Source organism: Nicotiana tabacum, chromosome 3, assembly GCF_000715075.1.
Source record: "Nicotiana tabacum cultivar K326 chromosome 3, ASM71507v2, whole genome shotgun sequence".
Classification (NCBI taxonomy): Eukaryota; Viridiplantae; Streptophyta; class Magnoliopsida; order Solanales; family Solanaceae; genus Nicotiana; species Nicotiana tabacum.
The window spans coordinates 184872428-184894488 of record NC_134082.1 but is presented as its reverse complement, the minus strand read 5'-3'; the positions used below and the strand labels follow the sequence as shown (position 1 = coordinate 184894488).

At 39.0% G+C, this 22061-nt stretch overlaps 1 protein-coding gene across 3 annotated transcripts; it reads left to right on the top strand.

The window, feature by feature from the left end:
- The first annotated feature begins 403 nt into the window (after positions 1–403).
- Positions 404–21151, top strand: LOC107761365 (mediator of RNA polymerase II transcription subunit 16). 3 transcript variants are annotated; one of them, XM_075250291.1, is made up of 16 exons: positions 404–1067; positions 7550–7618; positions 7845–7933; positions 8987–9099; positions 9335–9436; positions 9529–9613; positions 10920–11516; positions 11662–12280; positions 12473–12552; positions 13467–13549; positions 15619–15855; positions 15955–16126; positions 16231–16712; positions 16918–17094; positions 18869–19246; positions 20373–21151. In XM_075250291.1, the coding sequence occupies exons 1-16, from the start codon at positions 754–756 to the stop codon at positions 20517–20519; spliced, it is 3744 nt and encodes a 1247-aa protein (XP_075106392.1). In that variant the 5' UTR covers positions 404–753; the 3' UTR covers positions 20520–21151. The 3 variants fall into 3 exon arrangements, with proteins under 3 accessions (XP_075106392.1, XP_075106393.1, XP_075106394.1); XM_075250292.1 differs by having other exon boundaries at positions 602–1067; positions 9534–9613; XM_075250293.1 differs by having other exon boundaries at positions 687–1067; positions 7550–7642; positions 9534–9613.
- The last annotated feature ends 910 nt before the right edge of the window (positions 21152–22061 follow it).

The following is a 22061-nucleotide window of genomic DNA, read 5'->3' as shown; positions in this document are numbered from 1 at the left end:
GAGTTATAACCATAACTCCATAAGTATTAGAGTTATGGAGATAATGGAGAAGAGTTGTGAGTATTACCCATTTGATGATTATGGACACCCACCATAATTATATTTTATAACAGAAAAATATTTGTTAATATGAGATCAAGGAAAAAAAGTTTATTTCCCGATACACTTAATAATGTAGCTTATGAAATAATTTAAGAATTGTTTTTAGTTATGTCACAAAATTAATCTGATAAAAATCTGAAGATGTATAGGAGAAAGAAAGATTTGGGATGAATTATGTGCAAGTTAGAGACAAAGCAACATATTGTTACCACTATTATATGAAACCTGTCCAATCACAAGAGCAGCACCAACGGCCCACTCAGCCAACAGAACCAAACATTTTAGAAACAACAGAAAGCAAGCAGGGATTGGGCGAGTTTGGCCTCAGTAGTAATAAAAAAAAACTGACACCAGCTTAAAAGAAAAGCTAAAAAAATTCCACCATCTGGAATCTCGTCACTTGTTGTGAGTGACTTCACATTCCCCCCAATTCCTCCGATCCAACGCAAACCCTAACCCCACGCACTCAAATATCTCTCTCTCACACACACACACATTCACACACTATAGTGATTCCTGTCGCCTTCAATTGTTAAGACTTTAGGCCACCCACTTCTCTCTCTAACTTGTTTCTCTCACTATATACGTATACAATTCCAACAAAAATAAGTATAAATTAATTAGGGTTTTGTACCTTTTTGGTTTATTCAAATGAATAATCAACAACCACCAGCTCCTCCACCTGTTGCTGTTAAAGACTCTGAAGAGGAGTCTTCTTCTGCTATTACTACTACGAACTCTCTCGAAGCTTCTATTAAGGTTCAGGACAAACCTGATACTGGTGAAGACGATCACCCGGGGGCTGCAATCGTGACGACTGAGAAGGAGGTTTCTTCCGTCGACAACGACGATCCCATGGATGAGGATTCTGTGAATCCTGCTACCGTTTTTTGCATTAGGCTTAAACAACCTAGGTCCAATTTGCTTCATAAAATGAGTGTTCCTGAACTTTGCCGCAATTTCAGGTGATTCTTTTTTATTGCTGAATTTTTCTTATGTTATCATAGCTTCTTCATATATTTCTGTAATTTTGCTGAGAATAAAACAACAACAATAACTAGGTCTCAGTTCTGGGCTACATGAATCTTCTATGTTGTGATAGATGTTGAAATGTGTGACCATCTAATCTAAAAGCTTAGCGAGAACACACTTGTATTTACTTCTTTTCTGCCGGATTTAGGGATTCCTGTCTTTTGCTCATATTGTCTCCTATGGAGTTAATCACGTCTTTAACAATAGATCATCTTAAATTGACTAGTCTTATACCAGCAATGTGAGTTTACATAAGATGTGAAGCTCATACTGGAGAAGTTAATTAGAAGAGAATAATGATAACTTTATCTTGATTAGAGTAGTTCTCTTTGATCAAATTTAGCTTGAACATTTGTAATGAAGCTAAAGAAGCAAGGAAATGACCAAATTTGAGAAAAGCAGATTTTTTTTTTTTGAGAAGGAAAAAGCAGAAAAAATTATCATTAGTCATTTATTGAGGATTACTTGGTTAAAAGGGGTTAGTTATGCTGAATATTGAAAACATGCTGGGACGTCCCAGTTTAACTTTTGAAGTGGTGAAAGTCACTCAATTGAGTTCTAAAGTTGCAGAGAATCGAACACTGCTTCAATGATAGCAAGGGGGCTAATCAAAGTGTTGACTTGTTAGTCCGACCATTTGTCTCCTACCTAGACCATACTACTAGGACATTTGGCTCCTCATAATCATCTAGCTAAAAGTTTAACTTCCATATATATCATAAGGAATTGCACAGTATATTTTATTCATAAATGCAGTAATTCACCTATGCATAACAAAATTAGACAAAAATCTGCTTTATTTGAATAAAATTCTTCACTAGAATGTGGAAGAAATGAGAAAAAAAACAGAATTACATTTTCAATATGGTCTTAAGAACAATAGAGGGAACTTTGATGTATTCTTTTAGTTTCAGTGTTCATTGTTCCTAGAGCTCTTTGATTCTCTCTGTTCATTTTCTGGATACAGAGATTTTTTCTGATTAAGTAAATAGTTTCATTGACTGGCATCAAGGAGATGCAAGTTTCAAAGATAAGGACTTCAAAAAGAAGAAACAGCTCCAGTACATATGCCTAAACTGCTAGGGAGCTGATAAAGTCCAGAATACTTATAGGGCAAGTTTCCTCTAATTTTAACAGCTGGTAGATGATGCAGAATCATTGCTTGACTTTTATGACTCCTTGTAAGAATTGCAGGCGTTTTCTTCTTTTAAGTATTAGATACCAACCCTATTTTGGGTGCTGATTGAAAACCGATGAATAAAGTCATTAGCCTCTCTCAAAAAAATATCTATAGGGCAAGTTACAAGAAAGATTTTGCCAACTAAAATACAAGTAAAAGTAAAAGACATTTAGCCTCAAGTGAGTGGTTACCAGTTGATATTTCATCAAAACATCTGTGATTTCTGGATAGAGAGAGAATTATCCTGGTATTTGAAATTATCCTAGTTTCAGTATTTGAAACATACTAGTGTGGAAATTTTTTATATTTCCTCTGGTCTCTTCTATAGCATCTTGTGTGCTCAATGGGGTATTCATCTTTTCTTTTTCAGTGGGGTAGTAAGACGATAGATTAAGTATTTTTAACAAGAGACGAGAGTTCTTGATATAGAAGAGATGAAAGTAAACCCCCCCTCCCCCCATTATAATTGTGGTAGTCGGACCAGCTTGCGCGCACCTCAACTAATTCCACGGGGTACCTGCTACCTCCCACCAGCACAAGTATCAGGTAACTCTATACACCAAGGCTTGGACAAATGGGAAGATGTTTTTGTCTCCGTTGGGACTGGAACTTTGAGACCTCAGTTTTCTCAATCCACTTGATTGACCTCTAGGTGACACCCTTGGGTGCACCTCTTTTTTTTTTGATAAGGTACATTGTATTAATCAAAAGGGAGAAAACTCTCGTATACAAGAAGTATACCAAAAAGTAGAGAATTTCTATCAGAACATGATTCTCTACAAATGACGCCCAATCTTCCCCTTGGGTGCACCTCTTTTCTTTTTCTTATTTATTCCTGACAGAGAAGTAGTTATTTTAACTATTCAATGGAGGAACTAGAGAGAGTAAGGCTTAAGCTGCTCTCTTTATCTCGCTACATTGCATAAAGTGGTGAAGGTTCCTGGTTTAACATCTCTCTGCATATCCATATTGTAATGTCCAGAAAATACATTTTCTTAGAAGGATTTTTTTTTTGAGAAGTGCTTAGAACATAATTTTTGTGAAGACGACCTTCCAACATATCTGAGTTGTGTAGCTACCTATCAATTTCATCAATTTTTTTTTTATCTCCTGTATGAACTGAGTGTATTGGCTGCCAATAGATCTTTTTTTTTTTTGAAATTTCCGACTATTGTGACCATGTTTCCTAGTTGTTGTGATGGTGTAGACTGGTCTTGACTCGGAGAATAGGGATTCCTTTTTGTATCAGTGCCTTAGTTTGTTATGGAAAAACCAAGAATAGGAAGGGTGATTATGGCTTATCTTAGAGGTTATTGTAAAAGAACATGAAAGTGAAAGACAAGATTCCTGGACGATTGAAGAAGTGAGTGGTGAAAAAGCTGTTGCTTCTATTGAATTTTAAATTTTGCAATTGGAATTTATCTTTCCATGACCTTGTTGAAACTGCATTTTAATTATTTTTAATACTACAAGTTGTGCTAATATTGTCACTATCGTCTTGATAAAAAGAAAATTCTCACTATTGTACGATCAATGCTGAAATAAATAAGTTCAATTCAATCTGATGTTACAAGTTTTGAAGTCTAATATCTGTATCTTCAATAAATTAATCAAAGTTTGACTTCGAAAGAGCATACACTTTGCTTCTCGCCTTTTTGTTTATAGCTCCATAGATAATTTTTTCTTTTACATTTTCATCTTTAAAAACACAACTTTAGAAGTATTATGGGGCTTGGATGAAGAACACACAAGAAATGAATAGACTTGATAGGATGAGAATAGAGAATTTAATTTTGAAAATACATCATCTAGTCCATCAGATCCGTCTTCTCCCAAATGCCATATGATATCCACAACAACAACAATAACGGCCCAGTATAATCCCACAAGTGAGGTCTGGGAGGGTAATATGTACGCAGACCTTACCCCTACCCCGAGGGGTTAAGAGTGTTTCCAGGAGACATATTAATCCCACCCTTGATGCCATATGATATCAAGGGTGACATATTAATGTAACTGTAAGCATGCTCAAGATCAACTTGTAATGTAGCATCTAAGTTTGTTTTGTCCCACAAATACCTTTTTTGTGCCAGATAAAATCCCCATAAGCGCTATTCTTAATATAAGAGGAAAAAGCTTGGCTATTGTCTCACGGGAGTCCCTGCAGTCGGATATGCCTGGTATGTTTAATATCACTAGCCCTATTTCTCTCTAGAATGTTAGGCATTAAGCAATAAAGTGGGCATGTGTCTTATTTCACTGGATAAATCACATATGCCATAACTATGTTGGACCAATATTAGGCTATGCCATGTTCAAATCATCGGGTGTTGGAGCTTTGTCTCCATGCTAGTTATTCAATTTTTGACATAGCAGATGGTGCCTGTACACATTATTATACATTTATACTTGTTGTTATAAGAATGTTCTTTCCTTTCAATGCTGCTATGATGGAGGTGAGCCTGAAAATCCATCTTGTATCAACATGTAAATGATGACGTCTATTTTGCTATTCAACTACTGATGCTTGGAGGAGTAGCGGGGACGCGAGCGATATGTGGAAAATGACGGCGAACTATATAAGGAAGGTTGCGAGAGAGGTGTTAGGGGTCTCGAAGGGTTACTCGGGCGGTTACAAGGGCGACTAGTGGTGGAGCGTCGAGGTCCAGGGAAAGGTGAAAGAAAAGAAAGCGGCATACCGGAGGTTAGTGGAGAGTATAGACGAAGAGGAAAGGAGGATGGGCAGAGAAAGATATAAGACATCTAGGAAGGTGGCGAAGTTAGCAGTTACGGAGGCCAAGACTGCAGTGTTAGGTCGCCCGTACAAAGAACTGGGGGACAAAGGCGGGGACAAGAAGTTATTTCGGCTGGCCAAGGCGAGAGAGGGGACAGCTCGTGATCTAGACCAAGTGAGGTGTATCAAGGACGAGGAAGGCAGAGTGTTGGTAGAAGATGCTCAGATCAAGCGGAGATGACAAACTTACTTTCATAAATTGCTGAATGACGAAGGGGACACATATATTGTGCTAGGGGAATTGGAACACTTTGAGAGTCATCGAGATTTTAGCTACTGTAGGCGCATTAAGGTCGATGAGGTCGTGGGGCTATGCATAAGATGCGCAGCGACAGAGCAACTGGGCCCAACGAGATTCCGATAGAATTCTAGAAGTCGGTGGGTAGAGCGAGATTGGAGTGGCTAACTGGACTGTTTAATATTATTTTCAGGACGAAAAAGATGCTAGAAGAATGGAGGTGGAGTATGATGATACCGTTGTACAAGAACAAAGGCGATATCCAGAATTGTAACAACTATAGGGGTATCAAGTTACTAAGTCATACCATAAAGGTTTAGGAGAGGGTAGTGGAAGTGAGGGTGAGGAGGTCGGTGTCGATATCCGATAAACAGTTTGGATTCATGCCTGGACGTTCTACTACGAAAGCTATCCATCTTATAAGAAGGTTGGTTGAACTATACAGGGATAGGAAGAAGGATTTGTACATGGTGTTTATTGACCTAGAAAAAGCATATGACAAGGTCCCTAGGAAAGTTCTTTGGAGATGCCTGTTGGTGAAAGGTGTTCCGGTTGCTTATATTAGGGTGATTAAGGACACGTATGATGGAGCTAAGACTCGGGTTAGGACAGGGGGGGCGACTTTAAGCATTTTCCGGTTGTTATGGGTTTACACTAAGGCTCGACGCTCAGCCCATTCTTATTTGCCCTGGCGATGGACGCACTGACACACCATATACAAGGGGAGGTGCCATGGTGTACGTTATTCGCCGATGATATTGTTCTGATCGATGAGATGCAAGGCGGTGTTTACGAGAGGTCAGAGATTTGGAGACAGACTCTTGAGTCTAAAGGTTTCAAGTTGAGTCGGACTAAGACAAAATACGTAGAGTGCAAGTTCAGCAGCATTTCGGGAGAAGCAGACATGGACGTGAGGCTTGAATCTCAAGTCGTTACCAAGAAAGAGAGTTTCAAGTACCTGGGGTTGGTTATCCAGGAGGATGGGGAGATTGATGAGGATGTTACACACCGTATAGGGGTGGGTTGGATGAAATGGAGGCTAGCATATAGTGTCTTGTATGACAGGAAGGTGCCCCTGAAACTGAAAGGTAAGTTCTATAGAGTGGTTGTTAGACCGACCATGATGTATGGTGCTGAGTGTTGGCTAGTCAAGAATTCTCATATCCAGAAGATGAAAGTTGCAGAAATGAGGATGTTGAGATGGATGTGCGGGCACACTAGGCTGGATAAGATTAGGAATGAAGATATCCGGGGGAAGGTGGGCGTGGCTCCCATAGAAGACAAGATGCGGGAAGCTAAGCTTAGATGGTTCGAACACGTGCGGAGGAGAAGCATGGATGCCCCAGTTAGGAGGTGTGAACGGCTGGCCTTGACGGGTGTGAGAAAAGGTAGAGGGCGACCAAAGAAATATTAGGGAGAGGTGATCAGGCAGGACCTGGTGCGATTTCAGATTGCCGAGGACATGACCCTTGATAGGAAGTTGTGGAGGGCAAGTATTAAGGTTGTAGATTAGGAAGTAGGAGGCTAGCGTATGTTTGTCTTAGGCTGCTAGTGGCTTCGATTGTGTCCATATTACTTCTTTAGGACTGCAGGTTAGATCGTAGGAGACTAGTCCGATAGTGTAGTGTCTTAGGGTGCTAGTGGCTCTTGTTGTATCCATATTACTCTTTTGTGTCTATAGTACTGTACCATTATTACTGCTTATTGTTATTGTTTTCTCTCTATTTTCTGGTATTACGTTGCTGACGTTATCTCTCTTTCTTTCTTGCTTACTCTGATATTACTGCACCGTTGTCTCTTTTCATCTTCTTTAGCCGAGGGTCTATCGGAAACAGCCTCCCTACTCCAGAAGTAGGGGTAAGGTCCGCATACACACTACCCTCCCCAAACCCCACTTGTGAGATTCCACTGGGTTGTTGTTGTTGTAACTACTGATGCTTGGGTTTTCATGATTTATCATACATCTAAAGTTATGTGTATGCCCTTCAATTCACTATCAAGAATGTGTATATCCTTCAATTTGCTATCAAGATCATGCCTTTCATGTTATTTCCATTCTCCAACAGTCAGATAGTCTCCCCCTCCCCCCTGCTTGTCAGTCAGTCAGTCTCTTTGTTCCTCTGGTAATTGCTTAAGCTTTCATTTCAAATGGGTAGATTTATTGTCTTTTGTTTCTGACTTGTTTGTTTGATTGTTTTCTCAGTGCTGTTGCTTGGTGCGGCAAGCTAAATGCAATAGCTTGTGCTTCTGAAACATGTGCAAGGATTCCAAGGTTAGAGGTTTGATTTCCATCATAGTAAGTGGTATAATTTGTTCAAATTATTTCAGCACACTGTAATTTATTGTGCTTGGCTATCAAGAACTTTTTCAGTGTTTCCACTAAAAGATGCGAAGGCTGTGCTAATTTTCAACAAATTCAATGTGGTCAAATACTTGAGATATCACTTTATTTCTTTGCATGTATTGTTTTATTCTTATTAGTCTCTAACTTTTTGTAGTTCAAATGCAAATCCACCTTTCTGGATCCCTGTACATATAGTCATCCCAGAACGACCAACTGAGTGCACTGTGTTCAATGTTATAGCAGGTATTGTAAAATAACTTTCCGGTATTGATTACTGGGGTAATTGCATGTTTTGAAGCTTGAGTGCCTTAAATTGGAGGATTTTTTTGGCCAACTTTGTTACTCGTTCATTTTTCTGTTTATGTGCATTGAATAGCTGCAATTTGTACTCACCTTTGTAATGGCCAAGGATTTGTCTTCCTTTTACGAACGCGTTTAGAACCTCAAAAATGAGGCCCGCTGCTTTAGAGTCAGCAGTCTTTTATGAATGGGATTTTCTTTTCCTTTTTTTATTTTCTTGCAAATAGAAGGAAAATCAGAGATATTTTAGAAATGGTGAATAGAAGAATATATAACAGATGGTGCAATGCAAAGCTGTGATGGATAAACAGCTCTTCATGTAGGGGCATCTAATTAAGTTTTCAACTTTCTGAGTAAACATATATATTGTACCTTCAGAGTATTGAAGAATTCTGATGGCTCTTTTCATTTTTTTTTGAGATTGTTTTTTTTTCAATTTTTTTTCCGACATAAATCTACTGACTAGTGTGCCAGATTGCTAATCACTGTTCATACTAAAATATCTGGGAGTTTCCAATTGAACCGAACATTTGAATTATCTTAATGATCATAAATATCTGGTACAATTGCATTTCGACAAAAATGATCCTTCTAGTTTCCACGCAAAGCCTGAATCAAGCTTCGACCTTGTGGGCATATTATAAAGAACTATTCATTGGAAACGCAGTTAATTGATTTTTACAAGATTGTGTTGGATTAGAAAATGGTTGCATGTAGTTAAGAAACACCCTTGAAGCCCACGTTTGACTGTTTGAAACAACCGAGTGACTTTTCGAGAGCACTCGGGCTGTTTTAATTTCAAATGGGTAGGCGTTTTTTTCCACATAACTAAATGGGCCCTAAAAATTCAGGCACATCGTGCTATTGTTGTAGTGAACTGAATTTTGTCTAAAGAGATGCACACCTTTAACTTTTGTGCAGAATTGGTTACCTTTCCTTTATGGCTGGTGGTATGTTTTTGATATTTCATATTTTACAACTTTTTATGTTCTACAGATTCCCCTCGTGATTCTGTCCAATTCATTGAATGGTCTCCTACTTCTTGTCCGCGTGCGCTGCTCATAGCTAACTTTCATGGGAGAATAACCATCTGGACTCAGACTTCTCAAGTAAGCTGGTTTCTGGATTATAGTGCATTCTGTCGCCCTCTTCACTTTCTGTCTGCATGTATTTTCGGTGACTTGCAAGTTCTTGGTGTAAGGTTTCTCACTTTTTCCATGTCACACCTGGTAGCCAATACCTGATTGAGTCTTGGTTTTGCCCGTATGCTACACGTTCCTGATTATTTCTGTATTGTTGCTTCAAAAAAGTATTCTTACCTAACATGTATGCTTGGTTACTCAGGGTCCAGCTAATCTGGTACGAGATGCCAGTTGTTGGCAGCGAGAGTATGAATGGCGTCAAGATATTGCAGTTGTTACAAAGTGGTTATCAGGAGTTTCTCCGGTATGCAATTGTTATGATATCTCGAAATTTGGATTTAAGAATTTGCATAATTCGATTGGCTCATATCTTGTTTTTGTTTTACCTAACATTAGTATAGGTGGCTTTCAACAAGAACTGGTGGTTCCGCTAAGTCAACGTTTGAGGAGAAATTCCTTTCACAGCAACCACAATCTCCAGGTAGGTTCCTTGTTTCTCCATCTCTTTTTGTATATGTTCCATCAAATGAGTAGTTAGTAGGGATATATGTAAAGTGATTCAAAAACATTTATGGTTCGTGTTACAAGCAATGTTGTCATAGGCAAAAAACAAAAAAAAGCATTGATATCTGCTGTGGGCTTTAAGCACAAAGCGCAAGTAATGCATATAGCTCGAGTAAAGCGCAAGCTTTATGAAAAAGTGCGCAACTGAAGAAAAGTAAAAGAAAAAAATATATGTAATTCAAAAATAATAACTATATTCACAAACAGCAATTATGTGGATAAAGGAATTGATAAAATTATACCCAACGTTTAAGGTTGTTAAGACTGGACCTTTGGGGCTAATTCAATCCCAAATACTTGCTCATGAGGCGAGAATTGTCCAAGACCATATGAGGAGACAACTCATATTCCCAATCAGTATGGGACTCTAATACCCTCTTGCACGCCCAAGACAGGATATTTGGAACGTGAACAACATAACATGGGGGCCCAACGATGGGTAACTGGGTGCAAACAATTTCTGAGGGCCATCGGACTGGGTAAAACCTGAATTAACCGTGGTGCACTTGCGGGAAACTCCTTGCCGAGGGCCTGTGCACCCCCGGGATTAGTCGGGGCTCGTAGAGACTCGGACACCCGGTGCAAATCAAAAAATAAAATAAAATTAAGTGAAATAGTTATTGTTCTCGTTTTAGTAGTCCATAGGTGTGGGGCACATCCTTAGCATCTTGGTGCCTAGACAGAAGCTCTACCTAAGTGAGGAGAAGTATGGTTATATTTCGCTTAGCTTCGAGGTTTGAGCAACCTCAAATGAACCCAAGGCGCAATGAAACTGCCTTACTAGTGTTAGGGGACGCTTGACTCCAGATGGCGTACCCCAACGTTTAAGGTTGTTAAGACTTGACCTTTGGGGCTAATTCAATCCCAAATACTTGCTCATGAGGCGAGAATTGTCCAAGACCATACGAGGAGACAACTCATATTCTCAACCAATATGGGACTCTAATACCCTCTTGCACGCCCAAGACAGGATATTTGGAATGTGAACAACATAACATGGGGGCCCAACGGTGGGTAAACCAAGAATAGAGATGAGTCTGACTCTAATACCATATTAAAATAATTGACCTTGGACCTCAGTCAATCCCATAAGCACTACACTGCTGTTCTGCTGCTGATCCTGCTACTTCTGCCATCATGTGCCCTTGGCGTTCTTCATATTTAAAGTATCAATTTTAATGGAAATTTTTCCTTAATTAATTTTACTTTAATTTTGATTGCAGCTGGATGGCCAAATTTTCTGTGTGTATGCTCTGTCTTCTCATCAGGGTCTGTTCAGCTCCATTGGTCTCAATGGCCACCTAATCAGAATGGTACACCATCAAAATGGTTTTGCACAAGCAAAGGGCTATTGGGAGCGGGTCCTAGTGGCATCATGGCTGCTGATGCTATCATAACAGACTCTGGAGCAATGCATGTTGCTGGAGTTCCCATTGTCAATCCATCAACTGTTGTTGTCTGGGAGGTGACACCTGGCCCTGGTAATGGATTTCAAGCAATTCCAAAGACAAGTGTGAGCAATGGCGTTCCACCGTCCCTTAATCCACCTTCTTGGGATGGATTTGCCCCTTTGGCTGCATATTTGTTTAGCTGGCAGGAGTGTTTATTACAAGAGGCTAAGCAAGGCAAAAAACTAACGGAGCAACATTACAATGACATGGTCGCACTTCATTGTTCACCAGTTTCCAACTTTTCTGCATATGTTAGTCCTGAAGCAGCAGCTCAATCCACAGCTACCACGACATGGGGTTCTGGTGTTACTGCAGTTGCTTTTGATCCGACCCGTGGTGGTTCTGTTGTAGCTGTTGTGATTGTTGAGGGTACGGATATGGACCTGATGCCCCTCTTTGCCCTTCAATTTTTTCTAGTGATGATGGTTTCCCCCCTTCTCTGGTTTTCTTTCTGGCACTAACTTTTTCCAACTTTATATTTGTTAGCTAATCTTTACTCTTTTTGTTTCTTTAGGTCAGTACATGTCGCCTTATGATCCCGATGAAGGTCCTTCAATCACAGGATGGAGGGTTCAACGTTGGGAATCATCTGTGGAGGATGTTGTCCTCCACCAAATATTTGGAAATCCTACATCCAGCTTTGGTGGCCAGGCGCCAAAACAGACAGTATGGGTGAGTAAAGTAATTAAATGTATCCCAGCAGGAAATGATTTTAATAGACCCCTAGCAGTGGGAGCAGGACCAGTTTCTGATGGAAGAAACATGGCTGACTCTGGTATGGAGATGGGAAAGAGGGTCAGTTTTGATCCCTTTGATCTTCCAAGTGATGTTAGAACTCTTGCCCGTATTGTGTATTCTGCTCATGGTGGTGAGATAGCTGTCGCTTTTCTACGAGGTGGCGTCCATGTATTCTCAGGTCCAAGCTTCACCCCTGTTGATAACTACCATATTGATGTTGGATCTGCCATTTCTGCTCCTGCCTTCTCTTCGACAAGTTGCTGCTCAGCTTCTGTTTGGCATGATACCAGCAGAGATTGTACAATTTTGAAGATTATTCGAGTTCTTCCTCCTGCTGTTCCAAGTAATCAGGGGAAAGCTAACTCCGCGAATTGGGAACGTGCAATTGCTGAGAGGTACATGTGCTTTTGTGCACTATACTTAAATTTTTGAATCATTTTAATATGCTCAATTAAGACATTTCAATCCGACTGTTATTACATCTAGTTAGAATAGTATTGGTACCTTATAAAAAAAGTTAGATAGTATTTGGTTTATGATATTAAACCGTCTTCCCAGAAATGACATATTTTTCTTTCTATTGGAAGATTTTGGTGGAGTCTTTTGGTTGGAGTTGATTGGTGGGATGCCGTGGGATGCACACAAAGCGCTGCGGAGGATGGTATTGGTAAGAGCTTAATCTGTTGGCAGATTTAGAACTGAACTGCTGAATGGATTTGGAAAGTACTTCAAACTTGATATCGTGATCAAGAGCTAAAATAGAATTTCAGACCTCTGATATCTAACCAGGTTTCAGCGGAGCTCTATGATAGGATTTATGATTGTTCTCTATTTGATGCGTTAATATGAAATCATAAGAAGCCATGAAGAGCTTTGAAATTAAAAATTCCATTCCTGTTTTAATTATTGAGGTCTCTCTGTACTAATATCCGGGTTCAAGTAACATAATCCCCACCCTTTTGCAATAGATGGTATTCTAAAGAACTGAAATGCCATATCTTCACTTTAAAGTTGCATTCATGTTCCTAGCATAGCTGATAGCAGTAATCTTTTGTCTAATCCATGGTCATTCTGCTGGAAGATCCTTTCTTGTGTTTCATGGAACTGCAAAATGGAAAAAACATAGCATCTTTAGTTTGTTGAAATTCTTGTGTAGTTTGAAGAGTACCATAGGTCCTTACATGCTCTGTTTTCCTCTGTTTCTTCTGCTTTGACTCTGAAATAATTGAAGATGGCTATTCCTCTTCCATGACATCCTCAGTTGTGCCTTTTGTTTTGTCTTCCGAAAGTCCTCCATCTTCACAAAGTCTATTAAAATGAGTAGCTTTAGTAATTCTTATTGGTGTTTGAAGAGATTCTGCTTCAGCCTGATATAATGTCTGACCTGTTCTGCTGCAGGCCTTAGTTAGAGTTTGAGCTTTCACCTGGCCTTGCTTTTTTCTGAATTGAGGATTTGATAATAAATATCAGTTGATCTTTGCCCTTTTTCTGTTTGAGTAATTTTGACTACATGATTCTGGAAGGATCAGGCGCGTGCGTGAAGGATCAGGCAATCACTAATGATGTGTTCTTTTGTTGCAGTTGCTTTGAACAGTGTCATTGCTGTACTGGATGCAGATTTCCATTCCCTTCCTTCAACTCAGCATAGACAGCAGTATGGACCGGTATGTTTCTTTTATTTAAATCTATCTTTAAGCCTATCATTTTCATAATGAGGACATTATCATCCTGGTGTATCAAATTTGACGGAGCCTGGTAATATAGAGCAATTTAGTGCAGACATCGAACACTGGATTTCACGTTCTGCTTTATACTTTTATATGCTTTGCCTCTCTGTATGAGCTTTGCTCTTGCATGATATCATTCTGACTTCCGCTTACTCAGGATGGAGAATTCATATCTTTTTGGGAAGGAGTGGCGTTGGGGGTGTGAATTAGGCTTTAGAGAAGATTTTGGAGCAGTGTATTACACTTAGCTAAAGATAGGGCACAATGGAAGAAAAAGATCCATATATGTGGTATCTTCCGGTTGGAAACAGGTTTTAGGCTTGTAGGAAACTTTTAATATTATTATTATTATTATTATTAATTCTATTATATATGTGCGGTGCGCGCGTGTGTGTGTGTGTAACTTATTTCACTTTTATTTATTTAGTATGATGATATGAGTTGAGCTTAAATGAAGAAGTGAGGATTCACATAGCCTACTGCAAGTCCGCAGCTTGTTTGGGGTTGAAGCATAGTTGTTGTATTGATTAAGTATATAATTTTTTTATATCCTTATCAAAAAATAATTTTTTTATATCATGAGAACGTGCAAACCTCTGTTTGATGTTATTTGCTTATTTTAACATATGATTTACAGCGCTTTCTTGAATGCAATCAGAAAATACAATATATTATATCATGTTTGGATATGCAAAAGACGTGTTTTTTGCTTGTTAAATGAATAGCATGGTCAAATTACTTATACGTTTCTCCTTGTGGAATCCTGTCATGACAAAAATCTTGGACACAGTTTTATATAATGAAAACCTTGATACAAAGTAATTAAATCAATCTGCAGAGGTCTTACTTATCATTAAAGATGTAGGTGCCAAGGAGAAAGAGGGGGGGGGGGGGTCTTCCTGAACCCTTTCCCCCAAACTTATACACCATGTGACAGTATCTGAACAGTGAAACTTTACAAAAATCCAGAAATCTGAAGTGAGATTAAGATAATGATTGTATCAATTGAGAAGAGAGGTTATTGTGAGGAGTCAAAACAATGGAGAAATGAGAATGTGAAGTAAGAGAGGAAATGGTTCCTTTAGCAGAAGGCTGACACTGCCTGAAGATGTCTTGTGAGAAATTACTAATTCTTTCTGTGCTTTTGATCCATAAATGTAAAATGAACATCTTAATGAATTTGAATAGAAGGAATTGCATGTTGCATCAAACTTAGTACAGCTCTTGAGGAAGGGCATAGAAATAGTCAAATGTTATGGAATTGTATGTATTAAAATGATCCGTGATAAGAATGGACCTTGGGCCTAACTCAACCCCAAAAGCTAGCTTATGAGATGAGGAGTGCCCAAGCCATATAAGGAGACCAAGGACCTCAAATCCCTCCGATGTGGGACAACTCAACACCCCTCCCCCCCCCTCACGCCCAGACCTCTGGAGCGTGGACAACATAAATGGGGGCCCAACATCGGTAACAATAATTGGGATGGGCTTGGTTCTGATACCATGATAAGAATGGACCTTGGGCCTAACTCAACCCCAAAAGCTAGCTTATGAGGTGAGGATTGCCCAAGCCATATAAGGAGACCAAGGACCTCAAATCCCTCCGATGTGGGGCAACTCAACAATCCACAAAACTAGTCTTTCTTTTCTACACCCAATTTCTAGATGCCATTGTTAATGTGTATCTTTTGAAGATGACACAACGAAGTATTGTAGTTCTAGTGAAGTCCTTAAAATCGATATGCAATGCAATTGGTTTTCTATTTCTCTCAACTTAATATTAATCTAGTAGTCTGTCATGTGGAAGATTGTGAGTGTGTATACATGTGGTGTGTGCATTTTTGTCAGATTATGTGATCATCTTTTCCTTTCAGTGAATCCGTGCTCACTTGCATACACGTAGTTCTTGAATTTTAAACCTGTTTGTTTATTTCATCAAAGTTCACTATCAGGGACCCATTCTTGGATTTCTCTGAGTTCTGATAGATCTGGTCCATATAATGCAGAGCCTAGACAGGATAAAATGCAGGCTTCTAGAAGGTACAAATGCTCAAGAAGTCCGGGCAATGGTGCTTGACATGCAAGCAAGATTGTTGCTAGATATGCTTGGCAAGGGGATTGAATCAGCTTTAACAAACCCATCAGCATTGGTTCCAGAGCCATGGCAAGCTTCCAGTGAGACACTGTTTGGCATTGATCCTGAGGCGATGGCCGTTGAACCAGCACTGGTGCCAAGTATCCAGGTATGTCTTAGTGATTGTCATCTTTCTGTATTTGTGACCAAATACTTCTATTTCTTCATTGTGTTTGAGTTTCTCAAATATTGGGATGATTTAATTCAGGCATATGTAGATGCTATACTTGATCTGGCCTCCCATTTCATCACGCGTTTACGACGCTACGCAAGTTTCTGCCGTACATTGGCTAGTCATGCTGTTACTGCTGGTACAGGTGGGAGTAGGAGTATGGTGACTAGTCCAACTCCAAGTGTTACATCTCCTGCGACTTCTCAGGGTTAGTGTAATTTGCTCTATCATGTGCTGTTAAAGGATGTACCTTTCTGGATACAAGAATTCACTTCCTCTCTCTTAGTTAAACCACGGACCTATGCTTTTCAGGTGCTCAGGGTGGTACTGCAAGTTCCACTGGGAACACTCAGATGCAAGCTTGGGTACAAGGAGCTATTGCAAAAATTAGTAGTACGGCCGACAGTGTTCCTAGTTCAGCCCCAAACCCCATCACTGGTCCTTCTACTTTTATGCCCATAAGTATCAACACAGGCACTTTCCCTGGAACTCCAGCTGTTAGGCTTATAGGGGACTGTCATTTTCTGCATCGGCTATGTCAACTTTTGCATTTCTGTTTTTTCTTCCGTGGAACACAATTACCGCGTTTTATGGGGGCTGCTCAAAGGAATGCGGATTCTTCAATGCAAAAGCCTCAACCCAGTATTCCAGGCAAAGCAGAAGATTCCAACTCTGGTGCAAAACCAACACCAGGTGGTCAGGTTGGGACAGGAGCAAAGGGGTCCGAAGAAGGTCCATCTAAACGGTCTAGGATAGGTTCTGGCAATGCTGGTCAAGGATACACATATGAGGAGGTAAGGGGTTCTTTCTCAGCAGATTACAACCACCCCCGCCTGGGGGGGGGGGGGGGCAACACACACACACCTTCCCCACAAAATTGAAAGCCTATCTGAGTTTTTTCTCTCTTTGAACTTATCAAATAAGATTCTTCCCTGTTTGAAGTCGCGAACTTATTCGCTATGTGGATGAAATATTAATTAAATTGAAACTGTCATGCAGGTGAGGGTCCTCTTTCTTATTCTTATGGATCTTTGTCGTCGGACTGCTGGTTTGGTGCATCCATTGCCGGTTTCTCAGGTTGGGAGCAGCAACATTCAGGTCCGCCTTCATTACATTGATGGGAACTACACTGTTTTGCCAGAAGTAGTTGAAGCTTCCCTCGGACCTCACATGCAGGTAATTCTACCGTCATTAGGTCTATTTGTTGAGGTACATGTGCAATGCATGTAGGAGTGAATATGTCTTGCAATTTTTTATTTACACAACTCAACATTTATAGCTGTAATGATTCCTGTTGTTCTGGGTGCTAGATATGTATTTGGAGCTTCCTTCCTAACATTTTATACCCATTCATCAGTTTATTGCAAATTGTTGCAATAATATCCCTCCTTATGGTTCTAGTCCCATTCTCTTTCTATACCACTTGAAGTCCTTCAAAAGATACTATTATTGTTCTGCTCCAATCCTCTATGCCATAGTTGAATATTACTTTTGAGTTTTGACAGTGCAAGCATATATATACATGTTTAGCATCAATAATATGTTACATCACTTACATGTGTTGAATTATAAGGAAATAAAAGTGTGCTCTCTCTAACTATTTAAGTTTGAGATAAGGTGGTCACACACTCAATATGGTACGAAAGCAGGTGGAAGTTGTGAGTTTGAGTTTCACCGTCACCCATTATCAAAAGAATTTTCACGTGCTTGGCCCATGAAAAAGAATCAGGCCTCCTTGAAGACATAGTTTAATCAAAAGAAAATGTGGTCTATTTAAGCTTTTAGATGAGATGGTCACACACTTTAACACACTTTAACAATATGCATGTGTTTCTAAAGGATGGCTGGTAGAACTGCATGAATGAGTTGTGGGAAAAACAAAAACTAGTCCTGTATCTGGAGAAACGTTGATGACAGATATGAGAAAATTATTATGGATGAATGACTAAGGGACATGCTAACTTTTTAATTATAGTAAATGTTAAAAAACGGCACCTTAGATTTCGAGATGTGAGAGGAAATATCAATCAATTACAATTCAATCCCAAATCTCATTTTAATATTTAAATAATTTGCCTTTTAAAGCATTAGCAATTTCTTTTTAAATCTTAAACCCAACCATGTATGAATAACTAGTTTAATGCCAACTAGTTGTTAGTCTTTATAGATTATATTTGCTTCCGTTGTGTTCTGCTTAACTAAGTCCACGGATTCTGCAAAAATATAAGTTTTTTTAAAGAAAAGTTTTCTCCCTTTTATCAGTAACACGAGTGGCAAGTGCAACTAGAGAGAGGTCTACATTGATTTGACCAAATCCTCTTTAATCATTTCTAACTCTTGTCTAATCTTGTATAACCATATATCCATTTTCACGTCCGGATTTTTATAGCATTCATCTTCTTTTTAGGGATAAGGTTAGGTAATACTACTCAAATGAGTATCAAGAAGGTACTGTGAACAGTATAATAAGTTGGACTTGGGCAGACCTGCAAGGCTAGGGATTCAAACAAGTCCATTGTATCTATCGCACCAGTTACAGAGTTATACTATTCATTTTGTAAATATCTTGGGCAACATACACCCCTATGTAACATTTGTAGTGAATCATTCTGTAGAACTTGTCTCTCACTTTGTTAGGTATCTTTCTATAGCATAGCACTTCTGTAGAGCTTCTCTATTCCAGTCATCCTATTTTAATTATGTCTTATACAAGAAAATAACACGTGAAAGAAAATAACAGGAAAATTTTGTTTTTTAAATATTTGTTGGATGGGCTGGGATAGCCGGTTATATTTGTCGACTCCAATTGGGCCACGGCAGTACTTCAAACCTCCTCTATTGGGAAAAAAAACACCAACCATAAACAAAACGACTTATGTAGGCTTGGGTAGGAATCCCCAGAATTCTTAGACTTTTACAGTTCTTCTCATCTCATTCCCTTTTCTTGCAGAATATGCCTCGCCCTAGAGGTGCAGATGCTGCTGGGCTGCTATTGCGTGAGTTAGAGCTCCATCCACCTGCTGAGGAATGGCACAGGAGAAATATGTTTGGTGGACCTTGGTCTGATTCAGAAGATATTGGGGGTGTGGACGATAATTCTAAGCTTAGCCCATCAAGGGACTTGACTGAGTGCAGCTCATCAGAAAACTGTGATGTATCTTATGGAGCTCATGGTTTGTGGCCAAGGAAACGTAGGATGTCAGAACGAGACGCTGCTTTTGGGTTGAATACTTCAGTGGGCCTGGGTGCATATCTTGGTATAATGGGGTCTCGACGAGATGTTGTGACAGCTGTTTGGAAGACTGGGCTTGAAGGAGTTTGGTATAAGGTTTGTCTATAACATTTGGATCTTTATTTATTCCTAGCTTCAATTTATTGCTGTTATAGTTCATTTTTTATTGTTTCTCTTTGCATGAAGGCATAAATAAAGTTATAATTAACCAAGTTGGATTGTGTACTGGAGAGATAATTAGGCCAGTGTCCCTAACTTGGGAAGAACAAAAGTCAACGCTAGCATTTAAAATTATTGACATATTTACTTGGATAAAGTTGACATAAATTTCTTGTAAGAATCCATTGTAAGGTAACGCTAACATTGCAATGTGGCTTTAGTTCCTTCTTCTAAAAGTCTTGTTGATTTAATGTTTTGGTGTTTTGGTATTTTAGTTTCCTGTACTACCATTTCATACGGATACTTACATTAATTTCACCAAAATGTTTAGGGAAATTTTGTCTTTTTATTTTGCGTTGTGTTTGGATTATTTCTCTGTCTTAGACATTTTATTTGCTACCTATGTTGCATAAAAGTTCTAATTATGTTTTTTATATGCTGAATCGTTTTTTCGAGAAGTGATTTTGAAATGCTAAATTATTAAGATCAAAAGGTTTCGATGTTCGAGTGTTGCATAACAACTGATAATTGTTATAATTCAGTTTCTTACCTACCATATATGACTCACTCACATGTGTACAATCTAGTATCCTCATGTCACGTCTTAGATTTTCGTAGGTGAGTGTACTTAACGCTGCTGAGGTCAACTTGTATGTTGGTTTAGAATCTACTTACTGTTGATCAGATAATGGAAATTAGGCTGTAGGCCACATCATACGTTATCGTGCTGATCAGTCCTTGGGTTTTCTGATGAAATCTGCTATAATCATTAGTTAGTAAATCTGTGCAATATCTACCCAATGAATGATATATCTTGGGGAAAGCAAAGCAAAGCAAAGCGAGCTTCATTCGAACCCTGTTTTTCATCCAGATTTAGTCTAATCCCGCTTAGCATCAGTTTCAATTTATTTACTCTCTTCTATTTAGTAGCAAATGGTAAGAAAACATGGTCTTATTCCTATATATTTTGTTGAGACCTGATTGATATGAGTAGCGTAACAAGATAATTTGATTGTAGTCTAAGTTTAGTTTCTCAGTTTATGATGTTGACTGTTTCTTGCAGTGCATAAGATGTTTGAGACAGACTTCAGCTTTTACTTCACCTGGTGGCAACCCTTCCGCCACTCAAAATGAGAAGGAAGTATGGTGGATCAGCCGGTGGGCATATGGCTGTCCCATGTGTGGTGGGACTTGGGTTCGAGTTGTATAGAGCATTGAGAGTAGTTCACCAACAATTGTGCTCCCATTTTTCGTGAACGGTAATGGTTCACCACATGGATACAAACGCATTGGACTCTGCCAGCTTATTGCCTATTCATCACTATGGTCATGTACTATATCTTAAAGATCAGTGTGACTAGTGAGGCAGAGCCTGAAGTTGGGTAATTGGTATGTGGTCTGAGCTTACTATATGTGTTATACCATGAAATGTTTTGGAAAGAAGTCAAGGTGATTTAAACCCCGTTTTCTGAAAAATGGGGATACTCCTTAGTCAAAGACATCAAATTTTGGAACTAAGAATGAATCCCCACATACGTATGCAAAGGTCTTTTTGCCAGTGGGAGTTGAATATATTAGATTCTCTTCCCAAACCAGAGCATTTCAGGGGTTGTAGTTATGTATAATAACAGCCCATTTGTTGTTTGTATGGGGGCAATCCATTTGCTGTGAGTAGCTGTCGAGTAATCAAATTTTGTAAACTAAAATGCGTCTCTCTCTCTCTCTCTCTCTCTCTCTCTCTCGTCTCTTTAGTTAACTATGGTTGTGACTATAGTTGTGGTCCTGTACAAATGTTTCGCTTTCCTTTTGTGGTTATGGCATGTCTCAACTAGCTTAGATATTCCTTTTTTTTTCTGGTTAAGTTTCTTAGCCCCATATGGTATGAATGACGAGTGAAACTGAAATCATATGCTTCACTATTTTCGGTTACAAAAACAAAGAAGTAACGCTCAATTTTAAGTTTGAACTTGTGATTGTGGTTTCTTGGACACGGGCTGCTTGCTTAATTTTCTTCGCAGAAGCAGAAGTTCACTTTGTCGTTCAGCGCTTTGCTCCCGCTGTTTTCGTTTATTCATTTTTTTAATCGTTTTCCTTAATTAAAAACTACGGAAAAGACACAGTTAAGCCTTGAGAGGAATATGCCAATCAATAGGGATAAAGTGGGTAGTTACTGCTGAAATCTAATCTCTCTCTTTTGGACAAAAATCCATGTATTGGTTGTTAAAGTTATAGGAAATCTTCCTGAATACAGCGAATTTGTACTTTTGTAGTAGCAGCAATTCGACCAGAATTTAGTGACTGCACTTTTTCGTTCTTTTCTATAATTAAGACAGTTAAGTCTTCATGGAAACACATTTTATAATCTAGACCAGATGTCTTCCCAAGGTTGAAGAACAGTTAAAAAGAAATGAGACATATAATTGAAAACTTGTCTGGTTGTCATCATCTTCATCCCCATCCAAGAGGAACTTCAGGTTTCATGTGCAATAACCTTTATGTCATAATAAATTATTTGAAGGGAAAAAAACAGAGGAAAAGATAATGCTTCATATTCTGTCTTCTCTCGTTCCTCATGTTTATTCAATCACCCCCTATATGCTGAACTTTTTATTATTAATTTTGTTATTTCCAAATTTCTTGTATAAGTGTATTCTGCTTCTTGAACATGCATGCAAATACTGCTTCTCGGGTCTCATGGGCTTCACCTGTTATACTTCTCCATAGCAGCATTTTCTGCAATCCTTTCAATTCC